The 21,327-nt window shown below is 37.3% G+C and overlaps 2 protein-coding genes across 4 annotated transcripts in view; both read right to left on the bottom strand.

Annotated features, from left to right (window-relative positions):
- The window catches only part of LOC116243272 (macrophage mannose receptor 1-like), a 29,310-nt gene extending 19,468 nt beyond the window's left edge, over window positions 1–9,842 (bottom strand). Inside the window, exons 1-10 of the mRNA XM_031614417.2 lie at window positions 9,267–9,842; window positions 7,316–7,714; window positions 5,626–5,796; window positions 4,870–5,034; window positions 4,413–4,529; window positions 3,350–3,499; window positions 2,334–2,516; window positions 1,990–2,144; window positions 949–1,062; window positions 17–132 (exon numbers count right to left, since the gene is read on the bottom strand). Of these exons, the coding sequence (XP_031470277.2) occupies window positions 17–132; window positions 949–1,062; window positions 1,990–2,144; window positions 2,334–2,516; window positions 3,350–3,499; window positions 4,413–4,529; window positions 4,870–5,034; window positions 5,626–5,796; window positions 7,316–7,714; window positions 9,267–9,327 (1,631 nt within the window). The 5' untranslated portion in view covers window positions 9,328–9,842. The remainder of the gene's footprint in view (window positions 1–16; window positions 133–948; window positions 1,063–1,989; window positions 2,145–2,333; window positions 2,517–3,349; window positions 3,500–4,412; window positions 4,530–4,869; window positions 5,035–5,625; window positions 5,797–7,315; window positions 7,715–9,266) is intronic.
- A 1,315-nt stretch (window positions 9,843–11,157) lies between these two features.
- The window catches only part of LOC116243273 (macrophage mannose receptor 1), a 54,725-nt gene continuing 44,555 nt past the window's right edge, over window positions 11,158–21,327 (bottom strand). For all 3 annotated transcript variants that reach the window (XM_031614418.2, XM_090142886.1, XM_090142885.1), the window contains exons 25-30: window positions 20,497–20,662; window positions 19,957–20,109; window positions 17,925–18,041; window positions 17,514–17,681; window positions 14,904–14,957; window positions 11,158–14,606 (exon numbers count right to left, since the gene is read on the bottom strand). In XM_031614418.2, the coding sequence (XP_031470278.2) occupies window positions 14,365–14,606; window positions 14,904–14,957; window positions 17,514–17,681; window positions 17,925–18,041; window positions 19,957–20,109; window positions 20,497–20,662 (900 nt within the window). In that variant the 3' untranslated portion in view covers window positions 11,158–14,364. The remainder of the gene's footprint in view (window positions 14,607–14,903; window positions 14,958–17,513; window positions 17,682–17,924; window positions 18,042–19,956; window positions 20,110–20,496; window positions 20,663–21,327) is intronic.

The following is a 21,327-nucleotide window of genomic DNA, read 5'->3' as shown; positions in this document are numbered from 1 at the left end:
ATTACACTTGTCATACCTGTCTGTCACAGTAGCCAGGTGAGCTTTATTTTCTTCACAGATAAGTTTTGCTTCTGAAAATGTTGCTGGTAGCTGCCCTATGGAATAGCAGTAAAAGCCATGCTTCATCCAGCCCTGCCAAAAATCAGCAGACACACAAGGGGAACTGTAAGATTGCCCAGCACAGAGGTCTTCTAAAAGCCACATTAACACCACATCCCACACCAAAATCAACCTCAGAAGCCATGAAAAGGAATTTAGAGGATAATCAAGCATAGCTTTGCAGCCACAACACTGCTTGTCGCGCCTTGATAGGTGCCTTTGCAGCAATGAACCATGGCTGCGACTTGGAACTGTAAAGCAAGCTGACAGCCACAGCTCAACAAATCCGGTAATGCCAGCTCTGCTTTTGTGTTATGAATATATTACATTATGCTCACACACTCAGATGACATTAGTAAGGAAGCGCTGGAGAAATTAAAAATAAAAGATGGAAAACATTTTTTTTTTCTTTCTCCATAGTATTATGTTATGTCATTTTAAATAGAGCATAAAACAGCATATAATTTTTACGCGCAGATGTTGCAAGAGGCTGTGCTGCAATCGCACTGTAAAACAGCAGGCTCAGATATTTCTGCCTCCTGTGACGGGTGGGTCGAACCTAGATGGCTCAGTGCAATCTGTGGCTCAAAAGCAATGAGATGCTCTGCAGGGAGAGGCCGTTGGGGCAAAGGGAACAGCTCCGCACGAGGAGGCAGCAGATTGAAGTGCATATGTAAGTGAGGAAAAGAGATGCCATTTTGAATCTATTAGTCTAAGAAGTATCAGCACAGACAAAGTAACAGTTTTTTAGGAGTCCACAAATTGCAACAATTGACTTCTATGCCACTTACTATCATGGAAGTGAAAGTGGGATGCAGTGACCTTTCACTGCTTTTGTTTCACACTTACTTTCTGGCAGCCCGGGTAAGTAACTTCGGCTTCCTCTGATTCCTCTGCCAAGGGTTTTCTTTTACAGATGTAACCAAGTTTTGTTTCACAAGCACTGTCAGTCCAGAACCCAGCCTGATCAAGGCAAGAAGAAACCACAAAGAGAAGTGAAATCTAGAGATAATCCAGGTTCTTTAGGAATATTTACTATTCTCAGAGAGACCACTTCTCTCTTCATATGGTGTGAGCTGTTTCAGCGTTTCCACGCCTGGATACTTTTTCCAAACCTCCCGGACAGGGAACACAACCAACTGAGGGCCACATTTCCTCAGAAGTGTGAGAATTAGGGAGGCATGTATTAAAGTTTCAGTGGCTGAGAAAAGGAACAAAACATCTTCTCTTTCACCCTATTCTCAGCACTGTAGCAATATTTATTCATACTTGTATATACAATATTATGCTCATACACCCAGATGACATCAGCAAGGAAGTGCTGGAGGAAAAAAAAAAAAAAAAAAAATATGAAAAGCATACTGTCTCCCTAGTATAATAATTCATCATTTTAAACTGAGTGTAAAACAGAACAAGGATTTTTTTTGTACCTAATTCTTTGTGCTTCCAGTAATAGGAGCTCCCAGAGCAACTGTAATAAAGGTATGTTTACATAGCTTCCTGATGTTTTACAGGAAGGATAAGCAAGTCCCTGTGCCAATAACTGTACTATGCAGCTATGATTGGCTAGGTTGAAGGCAGGTGAAGGGTCAAGTCAGCCAATTTCAGATGGCAGATTTGTTGCAACATTTATAAAGTAGATCAACTCTCAGTAGAGTGCATCACTTCTGATGCTCCATTATATGTCTCCCTAAACCTGGTCTCCAGCTTCTCACCATACTAAAATATTCTGAAGCAAAGCAAGTTCCTAAAACTCTTTAAAAGCGGGTTTTTTCTTTCTTTCTTCTTCTTTTTTTTTTTTTTCCTTTTTTGGTCACAGAATTTTCACAGATTTTTTCCTTGTATAGGGGAGGTATAAAGGGCAAAAGAAAGTTAGAGAGGGATTTTTACCTCTCCATTCATAACAATGCAGTCTGCCTTATTAGGTGTGTGGGTCGGCTGTCTTTGATGCCACTTGGTGTATATCACAGGTGTCCCATCACTCCATTCAAAATACATCTGAAACCTGAAGTCACTTAAACCAATCCACAGCTCATCATCTGGCTCTGGAAAAACAAAGTTAATGATAGGCATTGTCTTAAAATTGAGATATAATGTCTAATATCAACAATTACTGAACAAGGAGTTTCAAAGAGTAAACAAATTAACAGGTAAGCTTCTGGTTATAATGATTACATGAGTAACAGTGAGAGAGTATAGCTCCAGACAAAGAAATTTCTTGTGGGAATACTCACTGTACCCAAGTTGAGACACTATAAAACTGTACTCTTCAACATTGTGAATACTTGTCAGGTCTCCATCTTCTTTTCTACAAGATGATTGGGCTTGTTTCCATATTTTGGGTGTTCTGTAAATTCTATAGCAATGTCCTGCATAGGCTACCCATTCCCTGGGGCACTTAACAGGCTTTGTGTCTCCTAAAAAAAATATTTCAAATAATTAGTGAGTGGTTCTGCTGAGTGTTCTCTGCTAATCACAAAGAAAATTAACTATACTGCAAACTCTGAGATACTGGAGTACAGACTGGTAGAAAAGACAAAAAAAGGGTGGGAGCATCAAAAAGAATGCAAAACAGATATTTCCATCAGAACAATATTGTTCCGGAAGCTACCCAATAGCTCTTTTAGAAATGAAACAAATACTCATCAATTTGGTATGCAAACTTGAAGGGCAATGCTCTATGTCAAATCCCCATCCATGAAGCTCTGGGTACAGCCACGGGGCCTCTTGTCCTACACAGGAACTCTGTCTTGGTGAATTTTGGAGATTTTCTGTGTTTTTTTTTCAGGGAACACCAGGTGCTTGCCAGTCACTTGGAGCTCCTGCACAGCTAATATTATGCACAGGAAGGCCCAGACACATTCATGTACAAGCTTGCATTCCCCTGGTCAACATCCAAGCATGAGTCTGAAGGTAAGCATGGGTCAGAAACCATTCCCAGTGGGCTATCTGGATGCAGACTTAGTATTTAAGATGTGTCATTAAACCCTCAATCCAGTGAATAATGTTATAGACTATCATGCATGTTGCTGGGGGAGTTACAGCAGAGCTAGAGGCATGCTGAGAATTGCCAAGCACTAAATATTTTCTTCCTATAGAAAAGACTACGTTGCCTCCAATGAAAAGAGAACTCCAGTAGGAAAAAGTGCCAAACGCAAGTTCTAGTATTTTCTTTTCAGAACAGAGTAGAAAAGAGAGTGGGGGGGGAGCATGAGCTCTAGCTCACATCTTTTTGCAAGACACATCATACCTGAGGGAACAGTGAAGGAGTCATCCACAATGGAAGAGTTTCTCTTTTGGCAGATATACCCCAGCTTTTGATTACATGCCACATTTTCCCATTTGCCATTCCTGCCTTGGAAGGTTCCACACATTTTTATAAACTCCACAGAGGGATTTCCTTTAGGAAAGAAGCACAACATGCAGAGAATCACTCTGTTAACACTGAATATTTTCATCTCACCACAGGAGGGAATGCGCAGCCACAATGGCCTTAGTGCCTGATTCTTCAGAGTAAGAATTCCCAGGAGCGGTGATGAAGAGACACCAGTGAGCCCACTGGGAGGACCCACGTTTCAAATATGAGGATTTCCCCTTTCCCATAAACAATTCAAGGAGAAAATGAGGGTATTTGAAATACTGCAGCATGCAGAAAAACACTTCATAAAAATTCAGCTAAGGTACAACTCCCAGTGGGTTGGTATTATTGCAAAACACTCAATATCCTTTGCTGTCAAAAAATGGATGTGAAATTTGTATTGAATTCCATATAAGTGCTCACCCTTTGGATTTTCCTGTCATCAGAACTGTTACTATGATATCATGTACTTCAGCAACATGCACTACGGTGAATTAAATCTTGAAAAATATAGTGGAAACTTATTAAGAGTTTATCACTTGGACATTATACACAATACATAAGAAAAGCAATTGAAAAAAATTATACAGTGTTTCTCTCTCTTTTTTTTTTCTCTTTCATAGTTACCTATATAACACTTTTCATGAGGTTTTCATTTGGTTTGAATAATACATGTGATGAGAAAACTGTAAATGGAAATCAAACACTGAATGAGGTGCAAATGCATGTTTTTAATGGTTTTCTTGGATGAGCTATCTGCTTTTCCTGGGAAATTCAGAAATAACAATGAGCCACCTATGATGCGATCCCATTATCGTAATACCCTACCTTTATCATAAGCACTTGTAACCTGCAAAAATTCTGTGAAACAAAAGGAATCAGGTAACAGGACTTCAGGGAAGAGAACATAATTTTGGTCTGAATATTGATCATCATTTCTGAAAAATGCACTCACCTGGAGCCCAATTCAGATATCTGAGAGGACTACCCTCAGTCCATTCCCAGCTGCTATCAAGTCGTCTGACAAGACCAGTCCAGAGCTTGGCATTGAATCCCAGATCACTAGTGAGTCCTACATGTGAAAACAAACAAACAAACAAACAAACAAATAAAATAATTAAATGCATCTGGTTAGTTGTTAAAGAAAACTTGAAATAAATTTTTAAAAATTGGACAATGAAAAAAAAAGTCATCGATATCTTTTTATCTTTTCTATATGGGTTAGATTTTTTTCCACACTATTTTAAGAATTTTTTTTTGTCAGAAAGTGACAAGGTTTTTTTTTTTTTTTTTTTTTTTTTTTTTTTTTTAAGAATGGCAATGGGACTTATTTTCAAAATGTGAATGTAAGTATTCATTTTAAAGCTCGTTTTAACTACATTCATTTACTTGTATGTAATTTTTTGCTTTACCTAATAAAAACATTTCTTCATGAGGGTTTGTAACACTTAATAATTCTGCATTCTGCTGCTGGCAGCTTCTTCTTGCTTGATGCCATGTCAAAAGTGAGTTTGCATTTATCTGATAATGGGTTTCAGTCAAAGGATTTGTTTTCCAAAAGTCTTTGTGGAGAGTATCTATAAAATATGAAAAGAACAACTTGGTAAGATAATCACACTTGTTAATGTATAAAGTAAAGTATTCAGTGAAGACTAAAACAGTGTATCTGTATGATTTTGCCCTTCAACACAAATAACACATTTATAATGTAAAGAGTTATTTCTCCTTACAAATCTCTTTTTTTTTTTTACATTCACTTTCTTCTTTTCCATTTATATCTTATCTATTTCTCTCACAGTTCAGTCCACAGTAACTGCCTTTTCCCCATGCAGAAAATCTTGGTCTCTCCATCCATACTTTTTACTTTGGAACCCTTCTTACTCTATACATTACCTGCCTCAAAATGCGTCAAAGGCACTTCGTTCTGCCTTTTTCCATCAGTTCCACACAACATCCTCACCATATATTCCATAGATACCAGTCTCCTTATCTCTGATGGAGAAACTGAATGAAGAGCAGTTCATTTCAGTTGCATAGCTTACCAGTGAATTAGGTTGCCCAGAATCCAATTTGCTGTCCAGTACTACTTTCACATCCTGAGGAGATTTTGACCGTGAGAGAAGGTGACATTTTACCTGCCTTCCCTGAAATATTTATAAATAAATTACCTTTTGATGGACAATATCCAAAACGTTGGTCTTTATCAAAATCTGAAGTAGTTGCACACCAGAGAGAGCTTGCATCAGTTTGACGGATGCAGTCAGCAAACCATTTACCATTGAACTTGAAAGGGAATACACAAGGTGCACCAAAATTATTTCCTCCTAGTGTATATATATCTATGGAGAGAAACAGTTTAATAGCAGTCACTTGGTATCTGATATTAATCACAGGGTTTGTTCATAGGCATCTCTCCATGGATGTTCCTAATTAACACTCTTAAACAGTCTTGATTTGGCCCCCAGAAAAAAAAAATCTGTCAGATTTATTACTTGTCATGTCTGGACTACGGTTTCGTGACTCAGCTTCTCCCATTGCACAAATTTCTGTCCTCAGATGATGTTTAGGATCTTTTTTTCTTTTCTCTGTATGGCTAAAGAAGCTTGGACAGGAACTGTCAGAGTATTTTTATCAGTCCACACGAGAGGATGTTATATCTTAAATTTTTAACTGCTGGAAAGCAACTCTCCAATGTCTACACAGTCCGTTTGTCTGTATCTGAACAAAATAATGATAAAATTCATTCCAGGTAGAACTCTCTCTTGCTATTTAACCTCTCACCCTAGTAGTGTTACAGTAGAAAGGACATCGAACACTTGACACTGAATGCGAGGTCTGTGTAACCCAAGCAGGATAATAAAGCAGAAAAAGGAGATCCCGCTCTCCAGTGTTGAAATCTCCAGCATTCGTATCTAAGTGCTAGATGTTACTGCATTTCAAAGCATTAAAGCCCTGTCTTTATTTTTGCCTTCTTATGCTTTTTCTTCTTTCTGGACCTGGGAAATACTGGATAAACACTTTTAGCAGTGAATCAAAACAGCGTTATCTAGAAATTAACTTATAAAGACGGCACCTGGTCAAATCAAGTCAGAACAACAACATTTTAATATAATGGAATTCACCACTTCTCCCAGAAATGGATCAAGTTGATTTTGAAACAGTCACAGATTCCACCCACGCCATCTCCCTCCATTGTTGCTGTACAAAGAGAATTCCCATTCTCCTTTTTTTTTTTATCATGAACCTATTTTCTTTCATTTGACAGAATCACACTTTTTGAGATGGGCAGAAAAGTATGCAGACATGTCAGAGTAGGTCCAGAGGAGGGCCACAAAGATGTTGAGAGGGCTGGAGCATCTCCCCTTTGAGGAAATGTTGAGGAAGCTGGGCTTGTTCAGATGGGATAAGAGACTTTCCAGTATTTAAATGGGGCTTATAAAAAAAGACAGAGAAAGACTTCTTACATGGTCTAAGAACGACATAGAAAAAAAAGATTTAAACTAAAAGAGGAGAGATCGGATTAGATATTAGGAGGAAATCCCCTGCTCGGAGGGTGGTGAGGCAATGGATCAGAACAGAGAAGTTGTGGATCCCTGGAGGTGCAAATACATGCTTTGAGAAATCTGGTCTAGTGGGTGGCAACTCTGTCTACAGCAGGCGATTGGAACAGAATGGTCCTTAATGTAACTTCCAACCTGTACTATTCCATGATTCTATGATATTTGTGTTGCATTGCTAAGCCATTTGTAGTGAAGTGTATTACACAAGGACTGCTGCTTGACAAGCAGGCAGTTGAATCCATTTAAATAGGGGCAGTTAATTTACCAATAGATATAGAAATTAATTTTCAATACTCACCCTCATAGGGCCTGGAGCATATGCTGCCTGCAGTTCCACGGATTCTCCACCGGCTCCCTTTTCCTGATTCTTTGGACAACCTGATTTTCTTCCCCTTCCCTTTGCCATAGTTGAGAAACAAATCCTTGCCTTGGATTGAAAGTGCCTCATCCTTACATTCCCACCTCTGAAGCTCGTTTGTCCTGTTGCAGGTTTCCAATGTGATGGCAGCCTCGTCATCCATGGTGAGCACTCCTAAGCACAGCTTCATCCCCATGCTCAGCAGCTGTGTGGCCGAGATCCATCTGAACCTCTGCAACTCATTTTTCTCATTGCACATGGCAGTTATGACTGAGCTGCTGTTTTGAGCTTGGGCACAGAGCTTGCTATCTTCATTATAAATTAAAAATATTCCACCATCTATAAAGCAAAATCAGAATGCAATTTTTTGAGGAGAGCTGCCATAGGAGATAAATCAGTTTCCTGCTATACAACAGTCTGTTACAAAAATTAGATATTCAGTCAATCGAGAAAGAAATCCAGAGAGTTTCATCAACAGTATGAAAAGCATTCATCACAATATTTTTAAGATACATACAGAATAGAATTTTCTTCTTAAAGCACACTGTTCTCAAAGTGCCATTCAAGAATGAGATTAGATTTAATGACTTAAATGATTAATATGATGACTTAATGATTTAATATGAGATTTAATTACTTCTGCCACACAGCATATTAAACAGGTTTTAATTTTGTGAGTAAAAGGCTTTTTGCATTAGAGGCATGAAAAAAGGTTTCCATACTCAACATTCAACCATTTTTACATTTGGCCCAGAATAACATTGTGTTTTGCAACTCAATAAACAAGTGCAATACTTTATGATTTTAGCTAATAATATCTGGAATTTTTGGCAACCGTACAAAAAGTCATTTCTTCACAGAGTCAGAGTTCAGGTTGTGCTTTTCTCAGGAGGAAAACCACAAATCGCAACATGATCACTTCAGTTCTGAGCACAGGATAACTGTCCTCAGTGCCATTAATAGCTACACTTGTAAATAGAAGTGTGAAGCATTGCACGACACCCCAAAGAGGTTTTTTTTCTGAAGACCAATTGTAAAAAAAAGTGGGTAGAATTACAGCCTGCTCCGTATTGGGAATATTTTTGCTGCTGATTTTTTATCCCTCGGCTCTCCTAAACTGACAGCAACATGACCCAGCTTGCTCTGCTGTGCCATTGAGCTTTCCTGCCATCCCAGCTTTCTTACCAGGTGAGAAATAGATGGGGTTCATAACCCCACATTCCAGGACACTGAGGAGCAATCAAACAGCTGTGGTGACATTCCTGTAAAAAGCTAAAGATCCAAACAAGCACATGGCACTCACCCTGCCACAGCTCTGCGACTGCAGTGGTGCTTCATGCTAGCAAGCTAAGCCTTGCCCAAAAACTTGCAGAGAAGAAACTCACACATGGTGGATTAGACTACGGTTGCAGGCAGCAGCTTTTAAGGTCCTTTCTAAAGCTACCAGCCAGGAAATTCCAGTAAACAACAATCGATGTGCAACAGCCACATGAGCTGAGTAGGAAACTCAGTGCAGACATCAGCCAGTGGTTCCATGCATGCTGAGAAAACATTGCCTTGTGCACCTGAGCTGATTTGCCTCCCAAGGGAGTACTTTCAGGTCAGCTACGTCCACACTCAACTGGCTGTTTTTCAGGAATCAGCACTGCCTCACTCACACCTGTTTTTTTTTTGTTTGTTTGTTTGTTCATTTTACTCATTCACATCCTTGAAAACTGGGTTACAAAAGCAATGTCTAACATCACCAGATTTAAGAGTTGAAAGAAACTATTCCAAATTACATGCTGGGCTGCAAATAGATCTATACTCAATCTCCATGAGGAAGGATGACAGAAAAGCAGGAGAAAGATCACTTTCAAAACTCTGAGCTCAGCAGAGGACAAAGACTTACCAGACGCTTGAAGACGTGTACAAAAGGAAAAGAGAAAAATCACAAGAAGGTAAACAACCATTGCCAGATGTTTTGCTCCTTTCTCCTCTGTACCTCTAACTCCTGTTAGAAGAACAAATTGTGTCTTGCAAGAAAACTCTTCTGCATTGATCTAGGTTAACAAATCCTTTTAGGTTTTAAGACTCAGCTGATACAGGGAAGTTCTGGTCTGCAAATGAGGAACCAAATCACGTCACACATGTAATTTTGAAATAATACCTCGATGAATAAGCTTTACTTTTTAAGCTATTTTCACTACTGAATGCAAGAGTTTTCTCTTCCATGGATATGTTAGTTCTAAGAGGCCACATTTTAGTGAAGATGTTTGGAAATGTGCCTTACAACTCGGGATCTTATTTTTAGGGTGAAGTTAACATGAATACCTCTCTAATGGAAATAAAGGAAGTAAAAAAGAAGAGTAAGATTGGTTTGATCCAAAAAACATAACGTAATACGGTACCATGAAAAACAGCTAGGAAAACCAGGCAAATCAAGTAACCATGATCCTAGAATTAGAGAAAAAAAACAGCATTTCAGCTTTTCCATAAAGAAGAGAAAAGCTGCAGAGGAAGAATTTCCTTTCTTCAGGAGGCACTTATCCCTCCTTTTGTTCTGTACTTGACACATACAGAAGCAGTAACAACTGATGAAATTCTGAAAAGAAATGACACAATTAAGGGAAAAATATAATCTGTCACTAGAAAATGATGGATTTTCAATTATCAGTAAAGAGGGAAACTAAACTAATAAGGAATACTGCCACATTTTTCATCCATCTGGTCTGTGAAAGTTTCCACATCCTAAAGTACGCTCTGTTCAGACATTCTGGCAAAATTGTGCTGTCTATTTTAGAAAAACCCTCTGCTTTATAGTATGCAAAATAATTAGAAATATATAGATGTTAAGGAAGAGGAAAGACACTCATACCCGTAGTAAGTTTATAACACTTTTTGAATTCTTAAACTCCTGAATGTGGCCTTTGAAAAATCTCCATCCCCATATCTTCAGGAGAGGCTGGTTTGGGATAAGTTCCCCGATGTTCTATTTGCAGAAAGTCCTTAAGGTCCTTTAAGGTCCTCCAGCGCTACAGAACCTAAAATAAGTCTTACCCTGAAAAATTGCTGCTATTGTATGCAAAGGAAACACTGCATACCTACATGAAGAGCTGGGACCCTGTTTCTGTTGCTCTAACTCAGATGCAAATGAATAACACTGGGCCTAGAAAAGTCCGTAAGGAATTAGGGCAGATCAAGATTTACAATGCTGAGAGAAAACAATGGGACCAGTGGGCAAAAAAAATAGGGACCAAAAAGCAAGAAAGAACAGGAGAATGAAGGATTGTTATCAATTATCTGCTGAGAGAAGCTGAAAAAAGTTACTAAGGTCAGTTTCACCACCATGGTTGTCTGAGAAGAGCCTGTCACAGCCCAAAAAGTGAGAAAGAAGATCAGAAGACAGCAGAGAGACACTCCACTCAGAAAAGCAGCACTGAGTTTTGTGTTGAGTCAGCGTTGTTCCTTTGGCAATCTCTGCTCCCAGGCAGGAAGTTACACTGTGCAGATTCACCATCTTCTCTCTGAAGTCAGAACTCTTCTGCAAAAAAGGGGAAACAGAAACAAAGCACAAGAAATGTAGCAGGATGCAAAGAGGCAAGGCAAACTTTTACACGCTATCAACAATTACCATCAAGTCATTCTCCAGTTACTACCACAGAAATGAATGGGTGAGTCCATGCAGGTTCTACAAGATGTGTCCCTAAAGTTAAACAATTCATTTTCAAAAAGCATCATTATAAATATCTGGAAAAAAAAATAAATAAATAAAATAAAAGGTGATCATTTATCCTGTTTGGTGTAAGATTTCTAATCAGAATCCTCATATATAGAGCAAAATCACAAAGCTTCCAATTCAGAAAAAGGATTTTTTTAATGCCAAAACCGAAAATCTTAGTAGAAATGCTCTATACTAACAAACAGAGGGAACGAGCTTTACATTTCTGTAGATAGGTTCAGAACGTATTGAAAGAGCAACAAAAAGCACCTGGCATTTTCATGCTATATTTTCAAGATACATCATCTTTATTTTTTCATTTATCTCCCTAAACCACCAAGATGAAATGTAAGAAAGCTCAGCAGAATCAGAGGGTTATGGAAATGAATTGTCACTAAAAAGTCTCTTTTGCTTCTCTATCCATTCTTTCTTTTTCATCTTTTCAATCAAGACTTTTGTTTGTTTCTTTTTTTTTTTTTTTTTTTAATAGCAAGAATATTTCAGAAAAGCAAGACCCAAGTAGCAGGATCTACTCAGGACACAAAATAAGAGAGCAAAAAGCAATAAGGGTGCTTAGGAGAGAAGACAGCTTCCATAAGGAATAACCGCCTGTAGCAAAGAACAGCTGAAAGAAATGGTGACATGACAATAAGATGTACTGATTTTACTCATGCATATGGAGCAACACGAACAGTTTACCAAGCCCAATCTTGGAAACTTTTCTAAGCATTTAGTTGCTTGTCAGGAATATGATAGCTTAGCAGCAGGAAAGGAGGACACGTTGCCAGATCACCAAATAATGTTCAATTGAACCACTGCAATCCAGCTCAGTCCTGGTTAGACTGAAATAACAAGGTATTTCTCTTTCCACATTCTCTTGAGAACTACTCTCCTCAACCTTTCTTGAAGATTTATATGACCAAAGAAATTATGATTTTAAAAACTTTGTGCTCTGCATTCAGTCTAACGGGAACTATGTGAAAGGAGGAAAAAAAAAAAAGGAAATTGAAATGGTCACAAGTCCATTTCATCTTATGTTAATTAGATATTGTTTAAAATAATCAAGTTGTTTTCCCTGCTTTCCATTCAAAAATTGAAAAATTGTCAAATTGTCATTACTGTATACATCATATCTAGCGTATCAATGTTCATCTTAAGCTAACTAAATGGAACTTAAGTGATGTTCTGTGCTATAAATGCCACTGCTTTCATGTTTGCTCTTTCTCATGGGAGATTTGCTCCAATCCCATTGTATTGCAATTGGAAGGACAGTAAAGCATGCAGCTTAAATATCATATTCCTCCGAAAATCTTACATGTCTTAGAGTAGAAAGGAAACAGCATTACACAGAAGTAGCTACACCTAATGCTAGCTATTAAGTGGCATTCAGCTAAGAATGAATAAATGAATTCAGAATAAGCCAGGCTCCAGAAGCTGGGTTCTCTCCCAGTCAGACTTCAGCTGCAGAGATGTACCTACAAAGTATGACAGAGTACAAGGAAATGAGACATCTCTTCAATCTTTGTTTTCTTTCCACTAATGCACTGGCATACATACGCATGACAAAATGTTGTCCAGAAGAATCATTCGCTGTGATTTGAGATCTTTAGGATTGTGAAGGGCCTCAGAACAGGACTAAACTTCTTTTCGACAGAGAATGCACTAATTTGTTTTTGCACTGGCTGTTGTGCAAAAACAAAAGCTAGGATTCCAATCACAGCCTCTCAGCATTTCTCTGCCCCTTTCACATATGTTTCTTTCTGTTTCAACAATATTGTTGAAATATCATCATCTTTAACATCACTAATCGAAGTTGAACAGGAAGTTTCTGGTTTGTAAACCACACCAGCTGGGATGAAGAACCATTAGAAGTAATAATCCTCAAAAAGACAAGCTCGAACAAATGTGTGTTAAAAAAGAAAATAGAAGATATATCTGCTATTGTTATTAGAAAAGGAGATGGGCAGAAAGAGAAAAGGGACTCCAGAACAGATTTCCCCGTCTTCACTACAAAAATATAAAATCCAGATCATTAAGCTGGCATTTTTGACTTGGTTTTAAGCATATAATCCGTGCATAGATACAGGAAAATACAGTTGTTATTTGATCACAGTTCAGATTAGAGTATCTCCAGGATTGTCTCTTCTTCTATTTAAGTTTATCCTATTACAGCCTTACACAGGCAAGACTATACAATGCAAAACCATTTAAAAATCAAAGCTAGCCACTGTTTATTTCACAGAACAAATCTGAAACCACAAAATCAAATATCATACACCTTTATGTGTGAATGAAAAATCACATATGATTTGTTTTTTATAAGATTTGGAAAAATTAGAAATATAAACCCCACATTTGGAAATTTAAGAATTATGTAAATGGTAACTGATCTAGCCATTTCTGAAAGGAAACAAAGTCGGTACTAATGGATACATTGGTTAAGACAAAATTTTTCCTGACTTCCAGCAAACACCTCACAAATCTATGTCATTGATTGTGAGGGTATAAAAAAGCAACATGTGATTATCAAAACACATTGCTCCTACAAGCCTTCAGAATGCATACTGGTAATGATCCCCCCCTCCCTCAGTAACTGTTCTGATAAGAAGGAAATTTTGCTGTTAACTTCATTGTCTCTCCCAGAAAAGTCCACTTGTAGCCAGCAAGAACTCCAGCCAACCAAGCTTTTTCCATTTCAAAGGCCTGCCTCCCATTTTTACCCAATCAAATCTTACAAGAGATAAGCAACGAGAGCTAAATACTTGGTTCTCCACATTGTGTGAAATCACAGGAATTGGAATTTTGCTATGAAAGGATTTTTTCAGATTCTTGGTTCAATGAGGATGTCTAAACACAGGTTTGTTACTTAGCAACTATCACTGTAGTTATGCCATTGGGAGTACTTGAGAGCTGGCAGAATTAGAGATGTTTGTTGAATAGCTTGAAGATTCTGTGTATCACTACATGGTCTGAACTGAATTTGGCGCAGAAATTTCAAATCTTGACAGCTTAAATGAATCTACCTAAATTCCACTTTGTTTACTGCATCCATTTCTATTGTTCCATTTAATAATTAGCATTATCTTTTTCCCTAAGATCACGAGATGTGAAATCTTACACAAGATGGTTATGAAATAAACATAATGCTGTACGCAATATTATGCACACACTAAAACTGGCTAATACAGTATTTGCACTGAGAAAATATGCAACTGTAGTTGCATAATTTTATTAAAACAAGGCACATTACATTACGTATTACATTACATATTACATTAATTTTATTATACTATAGTGTTGCATGTTCATTCCGTTCTATGTTGGTCACAAGATCCTTTGTGTCTCCAGTTCCATCACTATTAAAATACAAATTGTTCTCAAAGCTGTCATTTGTTGACAAGCGATTCTTTCTTCTTCTGTAGAAGAGATAGCCAGCAAGGCTGCTTCCAGCAAGGATGATGATGACAACAATAACTACAATTCCTGTTTTACCATGGCTTAGAGAAGGGGCCTCCTCATCCTTCGTCATTGCTAAAAACAAATATAAACAGTAAGTTGATTTTAAAAGGCTAGCTGCATTTCATATCACACATTTTTATTTTTAAGTTTTGTTCAGATACTCAATGGAGTATATCACTTTCTACTAGGAAATAATGTGCTCCTAGGAAACACACAAGTACTCAGAAAATGTAGGAATATGTAGAAAATCCTACAGAAGATGTAGGATACATGATATAGAATATGATTTTTATTATTATTATTATTTTAAATAATCTTCCATTGGATACATTTTTGTTTACCTAAAAGAAAACAAGCAAGTATCCTTACCCTTCGTAGGCATTTCAGCTGGTGGCATTTCAGCTGATGGCAGTATTTCAGTTGCTGGTATTTTGAAATATTGAAAAAGAATTACATTATTATTACTTTTTTCTTTATTTTATATTAAAATGATGTGATTTGAAGAATCATAGTGAAAATCATATTCAGAAAAATATACAGTAATACAAATCTCACACAAAGCTCTACACATATATCAAAAGTCAAAGCACAATGGTCTATGGTGCTGTGGTCTCATGTATGAATTTACATAAACTAGCAGAATAAATATACCAAATTGAACACCAATGAACACTATGGAGGCAGATTCCCACACCAGTGTAAAAGCACAAGAAAAACTATACAGCTTCTTTAGGACAGGCATGCTCAAACATGATCCTGAATACAATTATAAATCCTTGTAGTACTCATCATTCTACATATAAATAGCAAATATATTTGTTTTGCTAAGAGAGAGCTTGCCTTCCCAGACAATAAGTCTATTCCTGAACTCTAAAGTGTCTTAGCATGTACTGTGTTCAGTTCTGGGCTCTGCAGTCCAAGAAAGATAGGAAACTTCTAGAGAGAGAGCACTGAAGAGCTTCAAAGATGACGAGGGTTCTGGAGCTTCTCCCTTATGAGGAAAAGCTGAGAGTTGGGACTGTTCAGCCTGGAGAAGACTACGAGAGTATCTAATCAATGCTTGTAAATCTGAAGGACAAGCATCAAGAGGATGGGGACAGGCTCTTTTCAGTGATAGGGCAAGGGGTAATGGGTACAAACTGGACCACAGCAAGTTCCATGAGGAAAAAGTTCTTTACTTGAGAGTTACAGAACACTGGAGCAGGCTGCCCGGAGAGGCTGTGGAGTTGCCTTCTCTGGAGATATTCAAGACCTGCCTGGACACTTTCCTGTGCAACCTCCTGTAGGAACCTGCCTTTGGCAGAAAGTTGTACTAGATTATCTCCAGAGACCCCTCCCAACTACTACGATTCTGTGATTCTCTGACAAGTTATAGTGAAATGCCATGAACATAGTATTCCTAGCCACTATTTAGAAGTCCAATCCACTAGCACCTGTAGAACTGATGAATTGTTGTTTAGACTACCTACTTATTTACAAAATTAAGTTAGATTATTTATGTAATAGACCAGCTCCAGAATTTCAAGTTACTAAGATAATTTCTACTTTAGCAAGTGGAACAGCAAATAGCATCTATTTTACAGGAAAATTTCAGTCACAGTTTTGCATTTGCAACCTTTTCAGAAAGCAGCAAACATAGCAAGACACTGTAAAAGAAACGAAGTAAAATGATGCTTCTAACACTCCATTTAGCACTACCACAGTTTTGCAAAATTCTGCTGACTTAAGCTACATTACTACAGCAGCGTAAGACTCAAATGAGACCTCTCCCTCAGTGAGCAACTATGTAGTCCTTGCATTGACACTGGCATTGCACTGACTCAATAACATTCCAGCTCAGGAAGCTAGACTGGTTGAAGCTAATCATAACTGTTTTTCACCTGTTTCAACTCTCTGAATTGGTTTAGTATCAGAACAGGTGAATAACAGTGTCAGTAAAAAGATGATACATGAATGGTTGAAAACAAAGGGATGGCCATTAATTGCAACATTTGTTATCTGCCTCTATGACTATTTTAGTTAAAGAATGAAAATAAATTGTCTTTTCATTTTCCAGTCACAATGTAAAAAGACAAATTCTGAATGGATGGCTAAGCCCAACAGTTCTACAGTATTTCCTGTGAAAGATACAGTCACCATTACTGTATCTGAGTAAGTCCTGAAAATACAGCATGAAAGCAAATTCTTAGAAAGGACAGCAGAATTTCTCTCATTTCCAGTATTTTAGGGAAGTGAACAGCTCAGCCACTAAGTGTAATTTGTTCTCCTCAGTAAATATTAGTAAGAGGTTGTAAATATTGCAATTTAAGCTGGAAGAAATGATTGGTATGAGTTTTAGGAAAACATATGCCCTAAATGTGTCAGATTTGCACTTTCTGTTATTTCAGGAACATTATAGTTTATTACATACGAACTATGCTATTTGCCTTAATTTTCATTTACCTTCTCAAAACAGCAAAACATGGAGATAAAATATCAAAATTGATTGTTAATTCACAATTCAAAAATAATCAATTAACAGAAGAACTGCTTTACACTGGGAAATAACACACATATGAGCCTGCCAGATGGAAACGAGCAAAGGGTATCCCCCCTGTGCTAAAAAGGGGATTTTCTGAGGAATATATTTTCAAATAAATTAATTTGTGTGTGCAAAGAACATTAACAACATGATAACTGAACAACTGTCAACACAGGACAGGCAGACTGGTAAAGGGCACACACTAGGAACAGTTGAGATAAAAACAGAATATTTTCAAAACAGTTCAAAGGGATCTAAATGCTAATCAGCCCTTCTACTTTCCAACAAGAGTTATTCTTTCTTTCTGTTGGTATGCAAATGTCATTCTCTCGTTCTCTTCTTATTTATAAAAACACAAAATGCTCAGCTAAAATGCACTGCATGTAAAAGTCATCTACTAATACTAGCACACAACAAGAATACTCCTTATATTAAAAAAATATAAACGTAGCACTTACTTTTTAGCTTTTTACAAACATAGCCTTTGTAGGAAGTGCAATAGATATTATTCCAGTATCCAGAGTTTGCATACATTTCAACGCAGTGCTCATTTTGTTGAGGGGAAGGTTCTCCGGTATTCCAGTTGACAAAATTCACCGCAGTGTTGTCTAGCCACAGCCATTCTCCTAAGTGGGAAAATATTGAACAGATTCAAAAATAAGATAGTATTCATTTTCTGCTCTGCGTTTATTGCCTTCTTGAGAAATCTACTTGATTACTAGCTTTCCCTATTACCTTTCCTAATTTCTCTTGAAATGTATCAGAGAAGTGTAATTTTATATAATATATATATATATATATTAACACCTATATCAAACAGTTTATGGCAATTATTCATAAAAAAATAATGGCAAAAGTAAAGAAATTACCATCTACATTTCTGTACATTCCAGTCCAAAATGTTGATGTCTTGCCTTCAAGTGGTTCAATTATGTATGTGAGAAAGCTGGCTTCAGCTGAGTCTTCAACTGATACCAAAGAGGCACCTGCAAGATCCAAAGAGAACAAAGATCTCGAAGTCTTACAGTGCAAGGCACTCTCATTGTCAATCAGTGCCTCTTGGCACTGATTATCTGTGCCAAGTTACAAGTAGATTTTGAAATTCAGAACAAAAACTAACTTGATAATATCACATGAAGAACTCGTGTATTTTTGTTGATGTATTTCTTATCATTTCCAAGGCATTGCACTAGCACTATTTTCTCATCACTGGGAAAAATACAAGCTAATATGTTATGCAGTAATAATTTCTACTCATGTTTTAATATTAAAACTTCTCTACACAAAAATCGCAAGATTAAAGTAAAAGGTAGCTGTATCTTCAGTCTGTGCACAATTTAAGTTCACATATTGATGATTAAGTATTCTCCAAGCCTTTATATAGATCTACATAGCATACTTGCTGGCTTTCTGAAGCACAATCATCACTGAAACTCTTCAACTAGGTCTTGTTTATTTTCCTATATTCTCGCTGCAGTCATTAGAGAAAGGAAAGTCATGCTGGTTATCTGTTGCCCAGCTAGCATGGTAGATATCCTGTTAGTCATTCACATACAACACTAGGCATTCTGCCATAATGATTCATTCTGTTTGATGCTGTAGCAAAGTCAAGATACCACAGCATGGAGTTTGCAGTGTGCCTGCAGAGAGAATGAACTATGTAACCTTGTTTGGAATGTCATTAAACACTAAATAAAGACCATCTTCAGCTCTCTTCTGTGTGAGCCTACAATCCAGTCAATACTACAACAGTTGCTTTGATTGGGCTATTGAATATTTGAAGGTATTTTTCTCAGGTAAGGAAGGTAGAATTAAAAAGAACGAAAATATGAAAGAAATGGGGAGTACTGTTGAGCTAGAAATAAATTCTACTATGGTTCCAAATTCTATTATGGATGAGATATAATTGGAAAATGTCCAACTGCAAACAAAAAATAGAGTGCAAGTAGGGACAGCAAAATATAGAAGAACATGGAATGTTCCTCTTTTTTCACTGTAGTCTTCATGTTTTTCTACTTCTTCCTCTTTTGCAGAATGATTCAGATATTTTGTTACTGTTACGTTTGTCATGAAAAAACTTCTCTACACATCCTCAACACAGAGAGACATTAGCAGAGGTGGTACCCCAAGCAGTACCATTCGTTGGCTACTTCTGACTAATCAAAGAAGCCATCAGCCCACCAAAGACCACTTTTCCTAAGCCCAGAGGAGCAAGGGGAAGAACCCAAATTATGGACTCAGAGAAAGGTACACCATCCTGTACAGTTCTGTTCTAGGGCCACTACACAACAGCCTCAGCACCAGTGTCCAAGCATGAAAGACATCAAGGCAAGTAAATGGCAAGTTGAATATGAGTCAACTGCATGCCCTGACAGCCAAAAGGGCCAACCACATCGTAGAGCATATCGTGCAGAGAATAGCAAGCTAACCAAGGAAGTGACTATCCCACTCTGCTCTACAATGGTGCAGGCTTAACTTGGGCATTGGGCGTGGGCTTAGGCACCACAATATAAGTAGGAAATTAAACTATCAGGACTTAAAACAGGAATAATCAAAGTGCAAATCATATCAGATATGCAAATGATAAACAATCCCACTAAACCAAGATTTAGCAATTGCTATTTAGTGATGAGGTTGACTATCTCCTAGCAGGGCCAAAGTTTCCTCTTTATTGATCTCCACTCCAGGCTACATAGCTCTTCTCATGCCGGTAGACATAAATGGCAGCATGTACCAGTGGTAGACAGCTATTCTCCATCTCCTCCAAAATCAAGGTAATAATTAGATTTAACTGTCCAAGACTTACATCATCCTTGAAATCACAAAATGTAGATTGCTTGTTCAGCTTTCCACAGAGAGAAAAAAGTCCAAAAGGTGAGCTCTTTAACTGACGATACTTACCCAGTCGAAGACATTCTAATGATGCCTGAGCCCAGTTCCTTGTTGATGAAGATTCTACATAGTAACAGTGACCTCGGAAAGGAATCCAAGAACGGTGTCCTTCTGATTCAGGACACTTTCCTGGAAGCTGAGGTGGCTCAGTAGGAGCTTGAACTGTTAAAAATAAAAAGAAGGAAAGGGAAAGGAAAAAATTTACAAACACACTGTCTTATACATTCTTTTATCATGAACAGACTATTCTAACAGAACATTAGAAAACTTATTCAAGTATTTAACAAAATGTTAACTTGACAGTCTGTACTGCTTACTGCAACACAATGGTAAAACGTCCTTAATCTATGAAAAAAAAAGTACTTCAATCGCAGCCTTGAGAAATCTAATTTATCAAAGAACCCAAGCACACTGTTATGCTTTAACACATTTTTATCTCTACTCTTTACCATCACAGCTAAATTAGGGGCCATATGAGGTTGGTCATATGGATTGTGAACTCTCACTAGACAATCAATACAATTGCAATAGTTAGATTCCAGTTCTTACCATCAGGTTTTTTGCAAACAGAGAAGTAACTTTCATTGCAGGATCCCGTCTTCCAGGATCCAGAAATGTCTAGATAAACACAGCCTATTTTTTGCTTTGGCTCCCCTTCAGCCCACTTAGTATACTTCATTCTCCAGTTATCAATCCACTCATAACGTCCATTCGTCTGAAAATGAAACCCCAGGAATTAAGTATTAACCATTTCTGTCAGTCAAATGTCTGTTATGAAGATGCCTGTGCAAGAAGTTTTCATTTAGGGCAAAAAATGATTTTTAGCAAAAAGAAGTGCAGAGTAAGTGACACTGAATGAATTCTAAGCTTAACAAAACTGTTAACTTGAATGTTCTAATAATTTCACTTAAAATAGTTTTTAGGAGTGAAGTGGGAAGAGTAATTTTTTTTTTCCCCTTGGGCTTCAAGAAGTATAGAATATTTTAAGTTAAAGTACATTTAAAAAACAATTTATCTCCTACCTATGCTTGTGAAAACAATTGAATAATTTAGTTTATTAAGTATGAAGAACATTTTATTATTTAAGAAATGGTATATTATGCCCACTAGTTTTTATTTCCTTTTATTTTCTTGTTAAGCCAAACTGAGGGAATGCAGGATAAGTGCCTTTGCCAAGCAGAAAAGAAGACATATTTTAACATAAGAATGTACCTAAATATCAAAGAAATGGGAGAGGACAGACAAATAAAATAAGATAAACCAGTTATTTAATACTTTGGGTAACTATCATCAAAACGTTGGAAGAGTGACTGTAACAGAACCAATGTTACCTTAGAATAAATGATTTTCACTGTACATCTTAAAATACATGGATTTTAT

This window comes from Phasianus colchicus, chromosome 6 (genome assembly GCF_987193195.1).
Source record: "Phasianus colchicus chromosome 6, bPhaCol1.hap1.1, whole genome shotgun sequence".
Classification (NCBI taxonomy): domain Eukaryota; kingdom Metazoa; phylum Chordata; class Aves; order Galliformes; family Phasianidae; genus Phasianus; species Phasianus colchicus.
This window is presented reverse-complemented; position numbering and strand designations above follow the sequence as displayed.